This window comes from Crinia signifera, chromosome 8 (assembly GCF_055691185.1).
Source record: "Crinia signifera chromosome 8, ASM5569118v1, whole genome shotgun sequence".
In the NCBI taxonomy this organism is placed as follows: Eukaryota; Metazoa; Chordata; class Amphibia; order Anura; family Myobatrachidae; genus Crinia; species Crinia signifera.
In genome coordinates this window covers 99,739,295-99,757,660 of record NC_139224.1, presented here as the reverse complement: position 1 = coordinate 99,757,660, position 18,366 = coordinate 99,739,295, and the positions used below count along the sequence as shown (strand labels likewise).

Below are 18,366 nucleotides of genomic sequence, written 5' to 3'. Positions count from 1 at the left end.
CTCACAGCTACCATATTGCTGAGTAACTTGTGAATGTTACATTGCACATATTATAACATAGAGCATGTCAATAAGTAAGGTAGCAAGACCTCTCATGTGCGTAATGTTCTCTATTTCATTTTAATTTCCAACCAGGCCACAGCATGACTTTTCTTTACGGCCATTAGACTGCGTCTCCTATCATTCATACAATCACAACATCAGGTGGAAGATGGCGTGGCTGGCTGAAACATGGTCAAACACAGAGGTGTACAGTGTGATCAGATTACCCTGTACATCTAATGAGCACAACAGCCACTAAAATGAATTGCTAACTTGTATAGGTTTATGGCAGTGCTTAAAGTGGTCCAGGAGAAGTGGTGGAATTAATTTTCCATGCCATTTACTCCAACACATATTGCTCCCAGTAGTGCTACTTACAAATAATGCCCCCAGTAGTGCAGCTTATACACTTAATGCCCCCAGTAGTGCTACTTACAAATAATGCCCCCAGTATTACAGCTTATATAATTAATAACCCCAGTAGTATCACTTACAAATAATGCCCCAGTAGTGCAGCTTATACACTTAATGCCCCCAGTAGTGCAGCTTATACACTTAATGCCCCCAGTAGTGCAGCTTATACACTTAACAACCCCAGTAGTATAACTTACAAATAATGCCCCAGTAGTGCAGCTTATACACTTAATGCCCCCAGTAGTGCCACTTACAAATAATGCCCCCCCAGTAGTGCTGCCTATACACTTATGTATGCAGGCTCTTTTTGGCTAGCGTCCGATGCAGCATTTTGTCCCAACACTAGCACTATTGGAGGGGGACTGGAGGAGGCAAGATAAAGGAGTCGCTAGTGCTGCCTGCCCACCCCATTTGTTAATGTGAGAGGCATGACACACAGACTCATGAATCAGGCAGCACTGCCTATACAGAGTCCTGGCTGGCAAAAGTGGGTTAGTAGAGACAAACTGTGTTCCGCCTACATGCTGTCACGATCCGAGTGTTAATGCAAGTGCTCTTACCGGCTAATTGTCTGTGCAAGCTGAGCTTGCGTTTCAGATCCAGACACAGCCTATGCGCTATGCAGCTGTTCGGCAGTCATCTCCCGGTTCTCTCAGTGCTACTGAGTCCGCAGCTGAGCAGCGTCTCGATCCCCTCATGCTGAGTGACAGTGTCCGGTGTCCGGCAATCCTCCAGTCCACCACCATTGCTCCCGGCCACAAGCATGGTGGATACAAACAAGCTTTCTCGCCTTAGCCTTACATGGGGGCTGCCATGTTCCTTTCAGTCACATGTCATATATACCCGGCCAATCCTGGTCTTCCAGTGGGTAAAAGTATGCTGGGAGCCCATAGACTGAGGCATTTGTCAATTGTCTCCTGTTGGTGCAGTTGTCTCTCTCTCTGCTGGTGTGGGATTTACTCCAGGTATTCCATTTCCTGTGACTATCCAGGTATTCCAGCTCCTGTGATCCAGCTTCCAGCCTTGGGCCTTCACCTCAGCAGTTCACAGCCTAGCTCCGGTGCATTCGGTGTTCCAGCCATTGTTCCTGTGCATTTGATGTTCCAGCCATCATTCCTGTGCATTCGATGATGTTCCAGCCATTGTTCATCTGCATTCGATGTTCTAACAATTGTTCCAGTGCATTCGATGTTCCCGCCATCATTCCTGTGCATTCGATGTTCTAACCATTGTTCCAGTGCATTCGATGTTCCAGACATCGTTCATCAGCATTCGATGTTCTAACCATCGTTCCTGTGCATTTGATGTTCCAGCCATCGTTCCCCAGCATTCCATGTTCCAGCCATCATTCCACATCTCATCCAAAGGCAAGCCACAGTAAAGTGGCTCCCACAGTGTTGACTTTATTGTCTCAAGGACTTCATCAATGCTCTGCACTGCATCACATACCGCCTGTCCTCCATTGTATTACAGTCATCTTGCATACTTTACTGCCTGCCAATTACAACCCTCCTGTCATCGGTTTCTTTAATAAAACCTGGTTGCATTTTACCTTGCCTCCTTCCTGCCTCTGGGTGCACTGTCGCGCAAGTGAATGTGCAAGGGTCTCCTAAAGCCTCCTCGATTCCTATATCGGCCCGAGTCCCCACCAGAGGTCTTCGTCACTGGGACTCAGACCCCTGGTGTGACATCAGTTCTGCCCCATTTTGGACCACTTTTAACCTCTGGTTTACGTTCATAATACCAAGTTACGGAAACGGGTTTGGGTCTGGTCTACTGCCTGTTCTGGTGGTGCTTGGCTGGCCAGATTGCTGCTCATCTTTAATTCTGACCTGATGTTATCATATACCTCAACAAAGTTTCTGGCTCCCATCATTATTTATGCTTTTAATTACTGTATGTTCAGCTTGCGTGCAAAAGTGAATTGTGCCCAATATTTATAAAAACACTTGTCTGTGCAGCACTGTGTACTAGTTTTGAGACCAAATTACATTTATATTTTACCTCTCTCTGTACATTTTGTTACACTTCATATGCATTCTAATATACTACCTGGATATATTACAGATGTATTTATTACGCTGGATCGCTCAATGACCATTTCTTATGAGATTTATATTGACATGAATCCTGCCACCTTTTCGCAGATTTTTGCACTCTATTGGTGTAAAAAGTGTGCAATAATGCAAAGCATGTACAACCATTATAAACAGTGCCATACTGGCAAACCTGCAAGTTTACCTTATGAAGGGTGTAGTATAATTGTTTTTAGGTCATTATAGCAACATGAGAATTTCAACATGTTTATAATGTCACAAAAAGAGAAGAAAAGATGGTGCACTATTCAAACATTACTTTTTGGAATTATAATCAATTTATCAAAAATATACCATAATTTTTTTCCATGAAGTGGGCTTACCGTCTATATCCAGGTAACCTCATTGGGTAAGTCTCCATGTCCAGCATTCCCTGGCTGCCCTTCATGCACTGGAAGATACGGCATCTAATCAGTGATAACCAGCTGTAGAGTAGCGGTGGTCACTACCTGATTTTGGTTGGTGTAGTAGAGTAACGTGGCGCTTACTTTTCGGGATCTGCCTGGTCCGTACCGAAAGGGTTTCCCAAAAACCCTACAGGAAGCAATAGTTAAGTTGGTGGGTGGTATGGACACCTTGGCTCTCCGTTATAGTTTGGACGGGTGGTGATATTTGCTATGGGGATTTCTATATCAGTAAATGGAAAAATCACTTCCCTGATTTGGTCTGATGTCCCCTGTTGTTGATTCCTCACTCCTTCACTTTCTCCCGTTGTTAAGCAGTCGGGGGGAATGAGACATAAAAATAAAAATACACAGCAATGTGAAGTGTCGTCTAGATATTAATGTTTCTAAAGAACGTTTTCCTCTGAGATATAGATGTGTTAGGTGGCGTACCAAACTCACACAAATATCGAGTGGGTTAAATACATCAAGGTATCTTTATCCTACTGGATACGGTAGCGTACCATTACTCACGTGGATTCGTGATGAATGACACACATCAAGGTATCTTTTCTTTTTTTGTGGTTTATTTTCAATAAAAAATTTCTTTATGATAACAAATACATCAAATTAAAAACGGATGAGAAGTGGTGAGTGAAAAAGCAGAGCTCACTGCGGTTCCAAGGTGGGTTCAAATCCGGATATTTCCCCCACAGTGTACAGCGCAGGATAACTGGTTTCACTTACCTTCCTTCTCTCCGTATATAGTACACTAGACCTGGATCAACATGTTTCGGGAGTTGTACTCCCTTCCTCAGGATGCCAGGAAAGTGTAGTGGGTTCTCCTTATATCCCTGAGTTCACTTCCGGTTCCGGGTGACGTAACCCGGAAGTGAATTCACTCCTTTAGCGTCCCCGTATTGTTTATATTATCCCTTATAGCTGAGTCTACAGATTTGACTAATTGTCCTTCTTTTGGTCTTTTACATTGGTGTTTCAGTGGGCCTTTCTTCTCCTCCGGCTTTCTCCGTTGACCGGGAGAAAAAGCCGATACCGGAAGTCGCGATGCGGCACTGTTGCCGGAAGTTATGATAAAGTTGCTGGGAGTCTTTCTCCCGTGCTTGCGGGTGCTGATCTTCAATGCACCGTACTTCACTTCCTGCTGACTTCAGTTGGGGGCGGAAGTATAGGGTGCAGGCATACGCTGGAGTGGATCTTATGTGAATCCATGAGATTTTTGCTCTTTATAAGATGCGAGAGTTCTCCTATCCATTTTCTATTATAGGAATGTGAGAGAGATATTATGGATTAGGGAGTGGATCCAAATAATAATACATGCAAATAGGAATACTGGGAATGGCTGTAAAGTATGGAAAACTGGAAGAAAATATATAAAAGAAATAAAATAAAATAAAATATGAAAATAAATAATAGATGATAAAAATAAAAATAAAAATGGTGATAATAAAAATTAAAATAAAAATAAAAATAAAATAACTCAGGGATATAAGGAGAACCCACTACACTTTCCTGGCATCCTGAGGAAGGGAGTACAACTCCCGAAACATGTTGATCCAGGTCTAGTGTACTATATACGGAGAGAAGGAAGGTAAGTGAAACCAGTTATCCTGCGCTGTACACTGTGGGGGAAATATCCGGATTTGAACCCACCTTGGAACCGCAGTGAGCTCTGCTTTTTCACTCACCACTTCTCATCCGTTTTTAATTTGATGTATTTGTTATCATAAAGAAATTTTTTATTGAAAATAAACCACAAAAAAAGAAAAGATACCTTGATGTGTGTCATTCATCACGAATCCACGTGAGAAATGGTACGCTACCTTATCCAGTAGGATAAAGATACCTTGATGTATTTAACTCACTCGATATTTGTGTGAGTTTGGTACGCCACCTAACACATCTATATCTCAGAGGAAAACGTTCTTTAGAAACATTAATATCTAGACGACACTTCACATTGCTGTGTATTTTTATTTTTATGTCTCATTCGCCCCGACTGCTTAACAACGGGAGAAAGTGAAGGAGTGAGGAATCAACAACAGGGGACATCAGACCAAATCAGGGAAGTGATTTTTCCATTTACTGATATAGAAATCCCCATAGCAAATATCACCACCCGTCCAAACTATAACGGAGCGCCAAGGTGTCCATACCACCCACCAACTTAACTGGTGGTCACTACCTGTCTGAGGAATACTGTGACCTGCGGGAGGGAAAGTGTCCAGTTAGCAGCATTGTCCTGCTGTCATCGAGACAGTTGGTAGTTATGATTAGTGGAGCAGGTGACGTGTTATCGAGTGTTAGGATGCCTACTTAAAATCATGCGGTAAAGGTAGGAAGGGGTGTAACTTTGAGCTGAAGGTGCCTTCAAATGTACAAAGAAATACACACAGTATGATCTATAGGGAGCCTAGACTGCACATCCTATGAGTTGCTACCTTGCTCAGGCTTATACACACAAAAAGAAGTCACAGGTGCACTAATTAGAATTGTAATAAGAGTCTGCGTCAGCACAATTGTGAGTACAGATTTATACGCACTATACTGCAGTCACCTGTACACACATATTTGCCGACATACTCTCTTAAGGTGCCCATACACTTTGCGACTTCTCCCCTTGGGGAAGTCGCATACAAACCCTTCTAGGAGGATCCGAGGGGAGATCCGACCCGGAGATCATTGGTGCAACTCATATGAACTCCAGCTCCAATCCGATGCACACGGGCCCACGCTTTGTATGTCAGACACATGTGATTTGGGACCATTTCACCCAATTTCTCGTCTGGATGCACCCGAATCTGGTGCAATCTGGCCCAAATCGCATAGTGTATGGGGGCTTTTACTTGCAATTCTATTCCTAACCCTCAATGTAACCCTAATATAAATATAGACAGTGAGGTAATGTTGCATTTAACATGTCAACATTTTATCAGGGATGCGGTCATTTGGTCAATAGCATTATGGTAGACAGTCATTAGGTTGACACCATTAGGTCGACATGGTAAAAGGTCGACATGGGTCGAGGTCGACATAGGAAAGGGTCGACATGGTTCTAGATCGACAGGTCATTAGTTCGACAGGTCATTAGTTCGACAGGTCATAAGTTCGACAGTGTCTAGGTCGACTGTCAAAAGGTCGACATGGGATTTTTTACTAGTTTTTTAGCTGACATGTGCCGACATGCGGTATTTCATGCCCTACCATCCACTAGGGCATGGTGGGAGAATAAAGTAGTGTGCCGAGCGCAGTGAGGCACCGTGCCCGACGCATTGCGAGTGCAGCGAGCGATGCAAGGGGATGTGGTACAATTTAAACTGTGTCCATGTCGACTGTGCTGACATTCAGGTAAAAAAACAGTGAAAAACGCCATGTCGACCTTTTCACTGTCGACCTAGACATTGTCGAACTAACGACCTGTCGAACTAATGACCTTTCCACCTACAATGTCTACATTTTCCCATGTCAACCTTTTCCCATGTCAACCTACTGGTGTCGACCTAATGACTGTCGACCATCATGCTGTTGACTATATGATCCCAAACCATTTTATCAATGTCAGCATTTTAAGCATGTCAACTTAATCAATGTTGACCTACATTTTTAATGTAAACTTTTTGACTGGAGTTATTCTGGCTGCCAACCCTTTCCAATCACTCCTGTTGTGTAACGATAAGGCAAATACAGAAGGATATATGTATATTTATATATATATATATATATATATATATATATATATATATATGAAAAAAAGGTGAGATGGGCGCCTATAGTGTAGTAATTTCTAAACCAATTTTGTCTCCCTTCACCACATGAAGACAGACCAACACCCCCAATTTTAAAGGTGTACCATGTAGGGTGGTTTTCCACCACTGTTCTATGAGCGTCTTTATCAAGAATGTCCCGGTGATTGTTCAACAGGTCTCAAGGAAATTCCCTTCTCAATCCACTCCACCATGTAATTTGCGGCACACACATGTAGGGAGAGAGTACAGGGAAAACGGACTAGTGTAGTATGTTCAACAATGTATGTTTTCCCTGTACTCTCTCCCTACATGTGTGTGCCGCAAATTACATGGTGGAGTGGATTGAGAAGGGAAGTCCTCGTGACGAAACGCGTAGGGGCGTGGCCTGGCGTCGGTCTGAACTCCGTGTTGGAGAGAGTGGTGAGAGCACTTGTATCCAGTCATCCTGCTATTCTGCTGCTTGTCAGCTTTGATTTATGCTGTTTATCACCCGCGGTTGTGCCTAACCGTTTATTGCGGTACGTGATGCCATTCTGAAGTGTACCTGTCGGATATTTTATTGTGCTGAAAAATAAAAAAAGATAAAGCACTATTTGGAGCGCTCCTCTTTTCTTCTCCTAGAAAATCCACTACCTGAGAATCCAGGTGCCCGCAAGGGTAATTTGAGGAAGCTGCCGGTCTCATATGATCTGAAGTGCTGTGATATTCTGTGTGGAAGAAGCCAGTTTCATTCCTGCTATTTAAAAAGAACAAGGACTTGCGCGCTAATTGGACTTTTCTTTTGGTGATATATATATATATATATATATATATATATATATATATATATATACACACACACACAATAATATGTAGATTGATACAATAATATTATTGTCTCTGAATTGAAAAGATTAATTATTGCTGATTTCTAAATCACTTTGCTAATCTCTTGCCCACAGCTGCAATGAATCTAGGTGTGGCACATCTGTGACACACTTCTGCACATGTGACAGTTTAGTGATGGTACATATATTTGTTTGAAGGGGAAGAGGTATATAACAGGTGTTACTTCCTTTTGTCAGGAAATACATTTCATAGCTTAATGCCTGCACACAGGAGCTACAATAAGATTTAAAGGGACACTATCATTATAATAAATGTTACACATTAAAAAGGGTATGATGACATCCCATGAGCAAACGGGTTTACCAATGTACTGTGCAGTGCATTAAAGCCCTCATTCTGATCCATTTGGATGTGCCATGTAATTTGCATATGTAGGGATTCTGTGCGAGCACCCTTGTCGACTTGCACTGTTGCGTGGCGCTTGCACAGGGGACGGGGGGGGGGGGCCGGACAGGGGTGGTGGTGGTTGACGCCTGTCTTCGGCCGGAAGCCCGCAAGTATAAGTAAGTCTCCACTGACTTATATTTGCAAGCCCTGGATAAATTATTCCATGGTCAGTGACTATTGAATGAATTTTCCAGCAGCGGCACATGCGAGGGGACAGTGGCGTAACTATAAATTTTGCTCCCCTCTGCCAAAATAGTTTCTGGCGTCCCCTCCGTCATGCCACTTAAGCCCAGTACACACGGGGGAGATATATTGCTGGGCAATATATTGCTCAGTTTCTCCTTTTCATCAGCGACCAGAGTGAAAAAGAAACTGCGGGGGGAGCCCGGCAGTGGTAATCAGCTGGTCGCAGGAGCATGTTCCTGCGACCAGCGATCACTACAGGCAGTGGTGTAGAAAAAATGTCCTAGTGGCACTGTGCTGCGCGCCGAAGGTGTGCACCGAAAAATGGGCGTGGTCAGGGGTGTGGTCATATGACTCAAGGGGGAGTGGCTACATGACAAACCTTTATGCCCCCAGTGCCAGATATGCCCCCCACAGTGCTAGGTATGCCCCCAGTGCCACACATATGCCCCACAGTGCCAGATATGCCCCCACAGTGCCAGATATGCTCCCACAGTGCTACACATATGCCCCCACAGTGCTAGTTATGCCCCCAATGCCAGATATGCCCCCACAGTGACACACATATGCCCCCACAGTGCAAAGTATGCCCCCAATGCCAGATATGCCCCCACAGTGCCACACATATGCCCCCACAGTGCAAAGTATGCCCCCAATGCCAGATATGCCCCCACAGTGCAACACATATGCCGCCACAGTGCTAGTTATGCCCCGAGTGCCAGATATGCCCAATAATGCCACACATGCCCCACAGTGCTAGTTATGCCCCCAGTGCCAGATATGCCCCATAATGCCACACATATGCCCTCAGTGCCAGATATGCCCCCACAATGCCACACACATGCCCCCCACAGTGCTAGTTATGCCCCCAGTGCCAGATATGCCCCATAATGACACACATATGCCCCCACAGTGTATGCCCCCTCAATGCAACACATGCCCGCCACATTTGCCCCCACAGTGCCAGAAACCAGCAGCAGCACAAGTTACTCACCCTTATGGTGTCCGCTTCTCCTCTTCTCCTCTTCTCCTCCCCCGCCGCTGCCGCTGATGATGATGCTGCTGCTTCTTCCGGGGACAGGGGAGAGCATCGCGGATCTCTCCTTCCCCGGCTTCACTGTGTCTGGGCCGCCAGCCAATCATACCTTGTGGGCTGGCTCCTGATTGGCTGCCGGCCCGTGAGCTATGATTGGCTGAGATCCCAGTCACAGTGACACAGGGAGGGGAAGGAGAGATACGCGATGCGCTGCCCTCCCCTCGGCTCCCTTCTCATCAGCGCCAATGTGGTGAGGAATCAGCTGTGGCGGGGTGGCGGAGGCCACGCCCCCCGCCACTTAGATATGCGCACATGCACATTAGACACTTTCCAGGGCATTTGTTATGGCGGTACGGGGTACACACGGAATCGGTACATCTGTCAGACCACACTTAGGTCTACACTCATTAGGTCGACCCCACTAGGTCGACTGGCAGGAAGGTCGACCTGATTTAAGGTCGACATGGGCCAAAGTCAACATGATTTAAGGTCAAATTTGCATAAAGGTCGACATGAGGAAGGTCGACATGGGTTTTTCACTGTTTTTTTACCCGAATGTCGACACAGTCGACATGGACACAGTTGGCAGTGAGAATCGGACCCTCGCATTGCTCGCTTCACTCGCAATGCTTCGGGCACGGTGGCTCGCTTCGCTCGCCACAGCTTTAATAACCTCCTCCATGCCCTAGTGGATGGTAGGGCATGAAATACCGCCTGTCGGCACATGTCGGCTCAAAAAACAGTGAAAAACCCATGTAGACCTTATGACCAGTCGACCTTCCTCATGTCGACCTTTATGCAAATGCGACCTTAAGTCATGTCGACATTGGCCCATGTCGACCTTAAGTCAGGTCGACCTTCCTGCCAGTCGACCTAGTGGGGTCGACCGAATGACTGTAGACCTAAGTTCATTCTAATAGATGACCGCTTCCCTATAGATACACACACTACTGATGCAATAGTATACATACACAATGGTGACACATTTTACATACACATTGCCGACGAACACATATATATAGCACAGTGGTTCCCAAACTGTGTGCCTAGGCACCCTGGGGTGCCTCAGTACACTTGCAGGGGTGCCTTGGGTTGGTGGACCAGGATCAATTCATATTATTTATTGTCAATGTACCAGGCAAAACCAGTGCTGGTGGCTGCCAATCATAATATATGTGGACAAACAGAAGCAAATCCTGCCCCTCACCAGATAACTGTGACATATACACACAATGCACTTAATTTAATATTTTTTTTCTGAATTTCTCGATAAGAAGCATTTTGCCTAGGGGTGCCTTGAAAATATTTTGATGTTCTAGGGTGCCGTGATTCAGAAAAGTTTGGGAACCACTGATATAGCATATATACACACTGCCAACACACACACGTAGAATATACATATACAATGCTGACACATACACATAGTATGCACCCCCACTCACAGAGCTCTGGAGCGCTTGCCCATCCAGCCAATTTATTACACATACACTCTTTATTAAACCCCACTCTTGATGGCAGCCCCTTTAAAATGTGACATTCCTGCAGTGTCTGTCACTCACACAGGGCAGTCACAGTTTTACCCGGCCAGCACCACAGAGAGGAAAGAAGTTAGAGCGATGAGCTGTGTTCTTCAGCTCCCCCTATAGCCAGTCGAGGGTATATTGTAGGCAGCTCTCCTGCTCAGCGTGATTGCTGCATTGTTATTCTTTCCTCTCAGGCTGTAATCACGCAAGGTCAGCCTGAGAGGAGACGCTCCCCACTGCCTGCAAGTGCCGCGGCTGCCTGTGCCTGGGAACTGTCAATTGGTGTTAATGCGCTCACAACAAACCCCGCTGGCGCTTGCTCATCAAAGCAGCTGCGGGATCTGCCTCACAGTAACTACTCCACTGCGAGGGGATGTGTTTTCATAACAGCCAAGGGGATACGGCGACAGGGGGGATTTTTATAGTTGTGGGCAGTGCCAGATGATTGCATTAGGTGTGTGACTGTGTGGTGAACCATGTATAGGGGTACTACTGTGTGGTGCAACGTGTACAGTATAATGGTACTACTGAGTGGTGCACCGTGACTACTATTGGACAATAAATAGATAGATAACAACATAACACACAATCCCACTTATTTGGGGACACAGTTATAGAGCTAGTGCGCTGGTCATTATCTATCTATTTATCTGCACTCCTTTGAGCCTGGACAACTCGACCAAGCTGCCAGCACCCAGGTTGAGCGCTACTCTCTACCAATATTGCCCAATACTATTGGACAATACTGTGTGAAATAATGAGTGTGTAAATGTGCTGTATATTTGTGTTGCTGCTCTGTCACTTAAGGCGCCCATAGACGGTCCGTTCCCGGACCGTCCGTTTTGTACTATGGGATGCGCGCTTCCGCACATCACATAGTACGGTACAAAAAGTATGTGCTGCACATACTTTTTGTACTAGCTATACATCGCATCGGATGGCATTGCATGCACACCGCATGCACTAGGCATTCGATCCGATGCGATGCATGCTAATTAAGACCCAAACGGATCCGTTTAACGGACCGTGTATGGGTCCCTTTAGTGTAACCCGCCAACTCACTGCCGTCTTTGACCAATATTGGTGAAATATTGAAAACAATATTGTGAGATGTGAGGTGGTCGAAATCATCTGGAAATTAGAGGAAATGAATGTTATTGAGGTTAATACCATACTAACAAAAACAGGCCACAATTCTGTGATCTTTGCAATGTTTATAATTAAAAAAAAAAATACATATCCAAAAGCAAAACCAAGACCCGCAAGGTCGGTTTTGTCAAAATGAATCCTTATCCAAAACACGAAGGAGATCAAGATCCAAAATTAAACCCTGAAAAATGGACCGCTGCACACCCGTATTTATAAAAATAATGCCACACACACACACATATATATATATATACACACACACACACACACACACACACACACACACAAACACTATAAAAACCTTCATGTTTGTGCTTGTTTTCTAGATTTTTTGACCAGCTACAAAAATATTTTGCCATTAATCAGAATATTGAGGTGGTTTCGTACATGCATACACTATATATTATATTATCTTACCTTTTCATTACCTTCATTATAAAAGTTACAGTATATATTTTCCTTTTACCTAAAAGTTGTTCATACTGTAGCTGATGGCTTTTATGAAAAACTTGTGGTCAATAAATATCCTAGAATAATTGGCATTACTGGAATTGCAGTGCCCTCTGCAGGCCTTCAGGTTAAAATCCACAAACTTTTGTTTCTTGGCTATTTTGTCCCCCTGTAAAAACAAGTTCATTTTAGAAGCCTATTTGATAGCTCTGCCTAATTGATGTGATATTCAATTGTAATTTTATTTATTAATGGTACTGTGACAAACTACTATGAATTTAATGTTAAAGCTAAATATTTCAAATTTATCTTTTAAAACATGACGACTGATCCTACCTGTGTTTTGTTTTTGTTTTTTAGGTCAACTGAACAACGGAACTGGTAATCTTTCTTAAACTTTAATTTCATGATATGTCAGTGCAGAAAATGTAATAAATATTGTCCATTTTAAGTGAATATCACAAATCTATTAACTTTACAGAATACAATATTTATACAAAGGCTGCAACATTATTTGTGTACAGTAGACAACAATGGCAGATTCATACTGTATTAATGGGAAGTAAAGCTGACTTTTTTTAGGCAAAATACACTTTTGAGTTTCACTAAATTTCGAAAAATGTTAAAATAATAAAAAAAATGTATTTCTTTAAAAATATACTTATTCCGATTAATATTTAGGTGTTAATCGATTAAGATTAAAGAACAATATAAAGAAAAATACTGTGTACTAAACTAATAATGAGGAAATTTGTATTTTTTCATTTGAAGAATGTTTTAGCATCTATTGGACACTTTATTTAATTTTACTAAAAAGATACATCTATCCGCTTCTGATTCAGTGAAACCAGCCAATTGACCTTCGATGTTTTTAATCTCTTTAGATTCGTAATAGTAAAATCCTCACTTTCTTACAACAGCATATTTTTAATTAGCCCTACCTCCTAACTTTTACAATGTCCAATTTCGGACCTGCAGCACCAAAGGCTTAGTTGGTCCAAAAAGGGTTTCAGCTAGGGGTGGGTGTGGCCTCTGGTAGTGGGGCGTGGCATATCACTGCGATCCCCATTTTTATCATTTCCGAGGAGAGACAAACACTCTCCTAGAGACTAGGCAGACCCCTGGCATCATCCCTCCCATCTGCTGTGCAGAGCAGAGAAGCAGTGATCTCTGGCTCCCCCTAACTACCCCCCACCCGCGGGGCATTGCCACCCATGGGAAGGACAGTGGGACAGTTTTCAAATAGGGGGACTATACACCTGTAATCAGGACAGTTGGAAGGAATGATGAAGTTTTCTTTATATTTAATAGTCCTTTAAGAAAATGATCCCAAATAAACCAAAACTGCCTAGGTGAATTTTTTTTTATCATTTCAAAAAAACCCATAAAAATTGCAAGAGTTATGGGTTAAAGTGTTTGTGGCACCTGTGATTAGGATAGTATTACTGTTTGAACCTCCCGCAGGCTTAAATAGTAAATAGAAGTCTGAGAGCTAATAATAATAATATACTATGGGAAAATCAACACTGGGCCAGTGGCACATACCTGTATTTGAATTTTTAAGGATAAAATGATCACTAAAGGCTCATACACATGGGGCACTGTGTATGAGCCTTGTGTACTGAGCGATCTAGTCTAGTTAGGTGATCCACACGCAGTGCTAGCTAGATCGCCCAAACACACATAGTAATGTGTATTGTATACGGGTGATCAGTGTTAACCAGTGTTCTCTGATTAGAACACTGGTAATTTGACTAGATCTTGAGTACTTGTAGTCAAGATCTATTCAGGCGATGGCGACACACAGGACTGTACATTGACGTCGCTCTTGGGCATACACACGGAGCGATCTGTGCTAAATTTCTAAGCGACAGTTGTAGATTGCTTACATATCGGGGCTAAAATTGCCCATTGTGTATTCCCCTTAAGAAATCATGTATCAGTAACACTTTCTCATATAAAAGTTGATAAGGGAAGTGTGCTGATATTTTACTGATATATCAGATAAAGATAAGATTGTTATCTTCTGTGTGACTCTGGTTTAAAGAAAAAAAATAGTAAGAAGGACATACAGCAGTAAAATATTTGTGATTTAAATAAAATTACATAAAAAGTGTCTACTTTCAGAATGCTAATTTAATGAATTTTTTTGCTCAAAATCTTCAAAAACATGAATAACCTGCTTAGGCATCTATTTGTTTCGGACATCAGTACAGCAGCAGGCAGAGTACTCAGTCATTTGGTCTATATGTTGATATTTTTCAAATTAAAAATGTTTGTGAAATAAATTCATATTTGTGAGACTCTACACAAAAAAGGGCAAACTAAAGTTGGTGTAAAGGTATTTAAGGTATTTGTCGGTACTTGTTTCCTAGCACGGCGCCCATTGCATCGTATACCATAAGCCTTTCAATGGTATGCAATGCGATGTGACGCGATGGCACCCGATGTTATACAATTTAAAATCGTATACCATCACATTGTGTGCTATTGTATGCCATATACAATGGTATACGATTTTAAATTGTATAAGCACCCTAATGGGTGTTTTCAATGTTAAATGGTCCCCCTATAAGATTATTAATTGCATAAGCACCGTAATGGGTGCTTACAATGTTAAAAGCACCCCCACGCCACCCCCAGTATCAACGCCAACCCGAAGCGTGGCGAGCGCAGCGAGCCCGCGATAGGCGGCGGTACGCGTCCTCCGATCTTTTCATACCCCCACTATCCACGTCGGCGTGGAGTTGATTTTAGATAGTGTGGCGAGAACAGCGAGCTACCGAGCCCGAAGCGTGGCGAGCGCAGTGAGCCCTGCGAGGGGATTTAGAATACATGTGCAGTAATACACGTCCCCTCACGGGGCTCGCTGCGCTTGCCACACTATCTAAGATCAACTCCACGCCAACGTGGATAGTGGGGGAATGAAAAGGTCGGAGGACGCATACCACCGCCCCTCGCGGGCTCGCTGCACTCGCCACGCTTAGGGTTGGCGTTTATAGTGGGGGTGGCATGGGGGTGCATTTAACATTGTAAGCACCCATTAGGGTGCTTATACAATTAAAAATCGCATAGGGGGGGCCAAAATCGCATCGCATCGCAGCAGGCTATATGGCATGCGATGCGATACAATGCATAAGATGCCATACGATTGAAAATCGTGGGCGCCGTGCTAGGAAACAAGTACCTATTTGTCTAAAGAGCGATACCTCATTCTGAAGTTTATTACGTTTTTCAAAGAACATAATCATTTCAGCATATTAATCAATTTGTGGTACTATAATGAGATCAGTATTATGACCCAGCTATCCTAATGATTATATATGGGTAGCTGGAAAATAAATATTTATATATTTTACACATATAACCAGCACACTGTATCTTTTACAAGAGGTACAGTATATAGATGATATAAAAATTTGGGGATTTATTTCTATACTTCTGGTAAATTACTAAAAACAGATGTTTACACCCAACCTCCTGTTAATGAAAAGTGGTGGCCCATTAAATATTGTATACTGTATGCATGATTCTTATTATTGGACAAACAGTGCTCCCTGAAGGCCCTCAATAACCCGACATACTGTATATACACACACTTGTATTTATGCCTCGCTTTTGTTGTCATTCTGTAACAGAAAAAGAGCATTTTGTTAAAGTTATTTATAATTGTATTTTTACCTAACAGCAATCATGGGCCTTATTCGAGTTCACTCTTTCTGACAAAATCCTTCTTAGATGGACAAAACCATGTGCACTACAGGGGGGCAGATGTAACATGAGCAAGATAGAAATAGATTTGGTGATTTTTTGGTGATTCTTTGCAGGGTAAATACTGACTGCTTTATTTTTACACTGCAATATAGATCTCACTTTGAAGTAAAACCGCACCCAAATCTAATTAGATCTGCACAAGTTACATCTGCCCCACCTGCAGTGCACATGGTTTTGTCCATCTAAGAAGGATTTTGTCAGAAAGAGTGAACTCGAATAAGGCCCCATGTGTCAAATACATATAAGAATACGGGGGAAAAGTGATATCAGAGCACATTATGGGGGTGATTTTGTAACGATTGGACGGAGACGAATTCGACTGACTTATCTCCGAAGGCAGGAGAAATCATTTGAAAGTCGGCAACCATTGGCTCTACGTGTGCTGATGCCACTTCTATTTCCCCTTGTATAAATATATGTTCAGTGACAGGGACACTATGCACCCCTGTCTATATCAGCCCTGGCAATGTGCACGTCAATGACCATTACGACATCTGTAGCTATCAATTTTGACAGCTGCTGGTGTTGTTGCCCATTCACCATGCCGAGTGAGCCAGCCGGGAAGAAAGACACAGTGCATCAGCAATACATTGATGCCCAGTTTGCTCTGGTGGGGATCACTATAGCAGCACCCTAAAAACATCGCACCCTATTACATGTGCGATATGGCGCGGTATAAAAACATCGCACCCTATTACATGTGCAATATGGTGCAGTCTAAAAACATCGCACCCTATTACATGTTCGATATGGTGCTGTCTAAAAACATCGCACCCTATTACATGTGCGACATGGTGCTGTCTAAAAATATTGCACCCTATTACATGTGCGATATGGTGCGGTCTAAAAACATCGCACCCTATTACATGTGCGATATGGTGCGGTCTAAAAACATCGCACCCTATTACATGTGCGATATGGTGCGGTCTGAAAACATCGCACCCTATTACATGTGTGATATGGTGCGGTCTGAAAACATCGCACCCTATTACATGTGCGATATGGTGCGGTCTAAAAACATCGCACCCTATTACATGTGCGATATGGTGCGGTCTAAAAACATTGCACCCTATTAAATGTGCGATATGGTGCTGTCTAAAAACATTGCACCCTATTACATGTGCGATATGGTGCTGTCTAACAACATCGCACCCTATTACATGTGCGATATGGTGCTGTCTAAAAACATCGCACCCTATAACATGTGCGATATGGTGCTGTCTAAAAACATCGCACCCTATTACATGTGCGATATGGTGCTGTCTAAAAACATTGCACCCTATTACATGTGCGATATGGTGCGGTCTAAAAACATCGCACCCTATTACATGTGCGATATGGTGCGGTCTAAAAACATCGCACCCTATTACATGTGCGATATGGTGCGGTCTAAAAACATTGCACCCTATTACAGGTGCGATATGGTGCGGTCTAAAAACATTGCACCCTATTACAGGTGCGATATGGTGCTGTCTAAAAACATCGCACCCTATTACATGTGCAATATGGTGCGGTCTAAAAACATTGCACCCTATTACATGTGCGATATGGTGCGGGCTAAAAACATTGCACCCTATTACATGAGCGATACGGTGTGGTCTAAAAACATTGCACCCTATTACAGGTGTGATATGGGGCGGTCTAAAAACATTGCACCCTATTACATGTGCTATATGGTGCTGTCTAAAAACATTGCACCCTATTACATGTGCGATATGGCAGGGTTGCCGACTTTTACAGTCTCCTCTCCGTGAGAAGCCCGGAGAGGAGACTGTCAGCATCACTTCTGGGGGCGGGGCCTGATGGAGACATCATCAGTCCCTGCCCCCAGTAATGTAAATCCCGCAATATGCTGGTCTCCGTGAGGGGGCGGGGCTAAATATGCATGATTAGCATATTTAGCCCCACCTCTTCCGCCGTAAAGCCGCGAATCGCGGCAATTTAGAGCTTGTGCATCCAGGTAAGTTAAGGGCGGAAGGGGGTCCGCCAGAATCCGGGAGGGTGGCCCACCTTTCCGGGGGGCCGGGAGGGGGACCCGATTTTCGGGATTCTCCCGGCCATTCCAGGAGGGTTGGCAACCCTGCGATATGGTGCTGTCTAAAAACATTGCACCCTATTACATGTGCTATATAGTGCTGTCTAAAAACATCTCACCCTATTACATGTGCGATGTGGTGCTGTCTAAAAACATAGCACCCTATTACATGTGCGATATGGTGCTGTCTAAAAACATTGCACCCTATTACATGTGCGATATGGTGCTGTCTAAAAACATCG

General features: G+C 43.5%; 1 protein-coding gene across 7 annotated transcripts in view; it reads left to right on the top strand.

Moving 5' to 3' along the window:
• PTPRC (protein tyrosine phosphatase receptor type C) overlaps positions 1–18,366 on the top strand; it is a 167,789-nt gene that overhangs the window by 62,808 nt on the left and 86,615 nt on the right. For all 7 annotated transcript variants that reach the window (XM_083156868.1, XM_083156867.1, XM_083156866.1 and 4 more), the window contains exon 3: positions 12,676–12,696. In XM_083156868.1, coding sequence (XP_083012994.1) covers positions 12,676–12,696 — 21 coding nt within the window. The remainder of the gene's footprint in view (positions 1–12,675; positions 12,697–18,366) is intronic.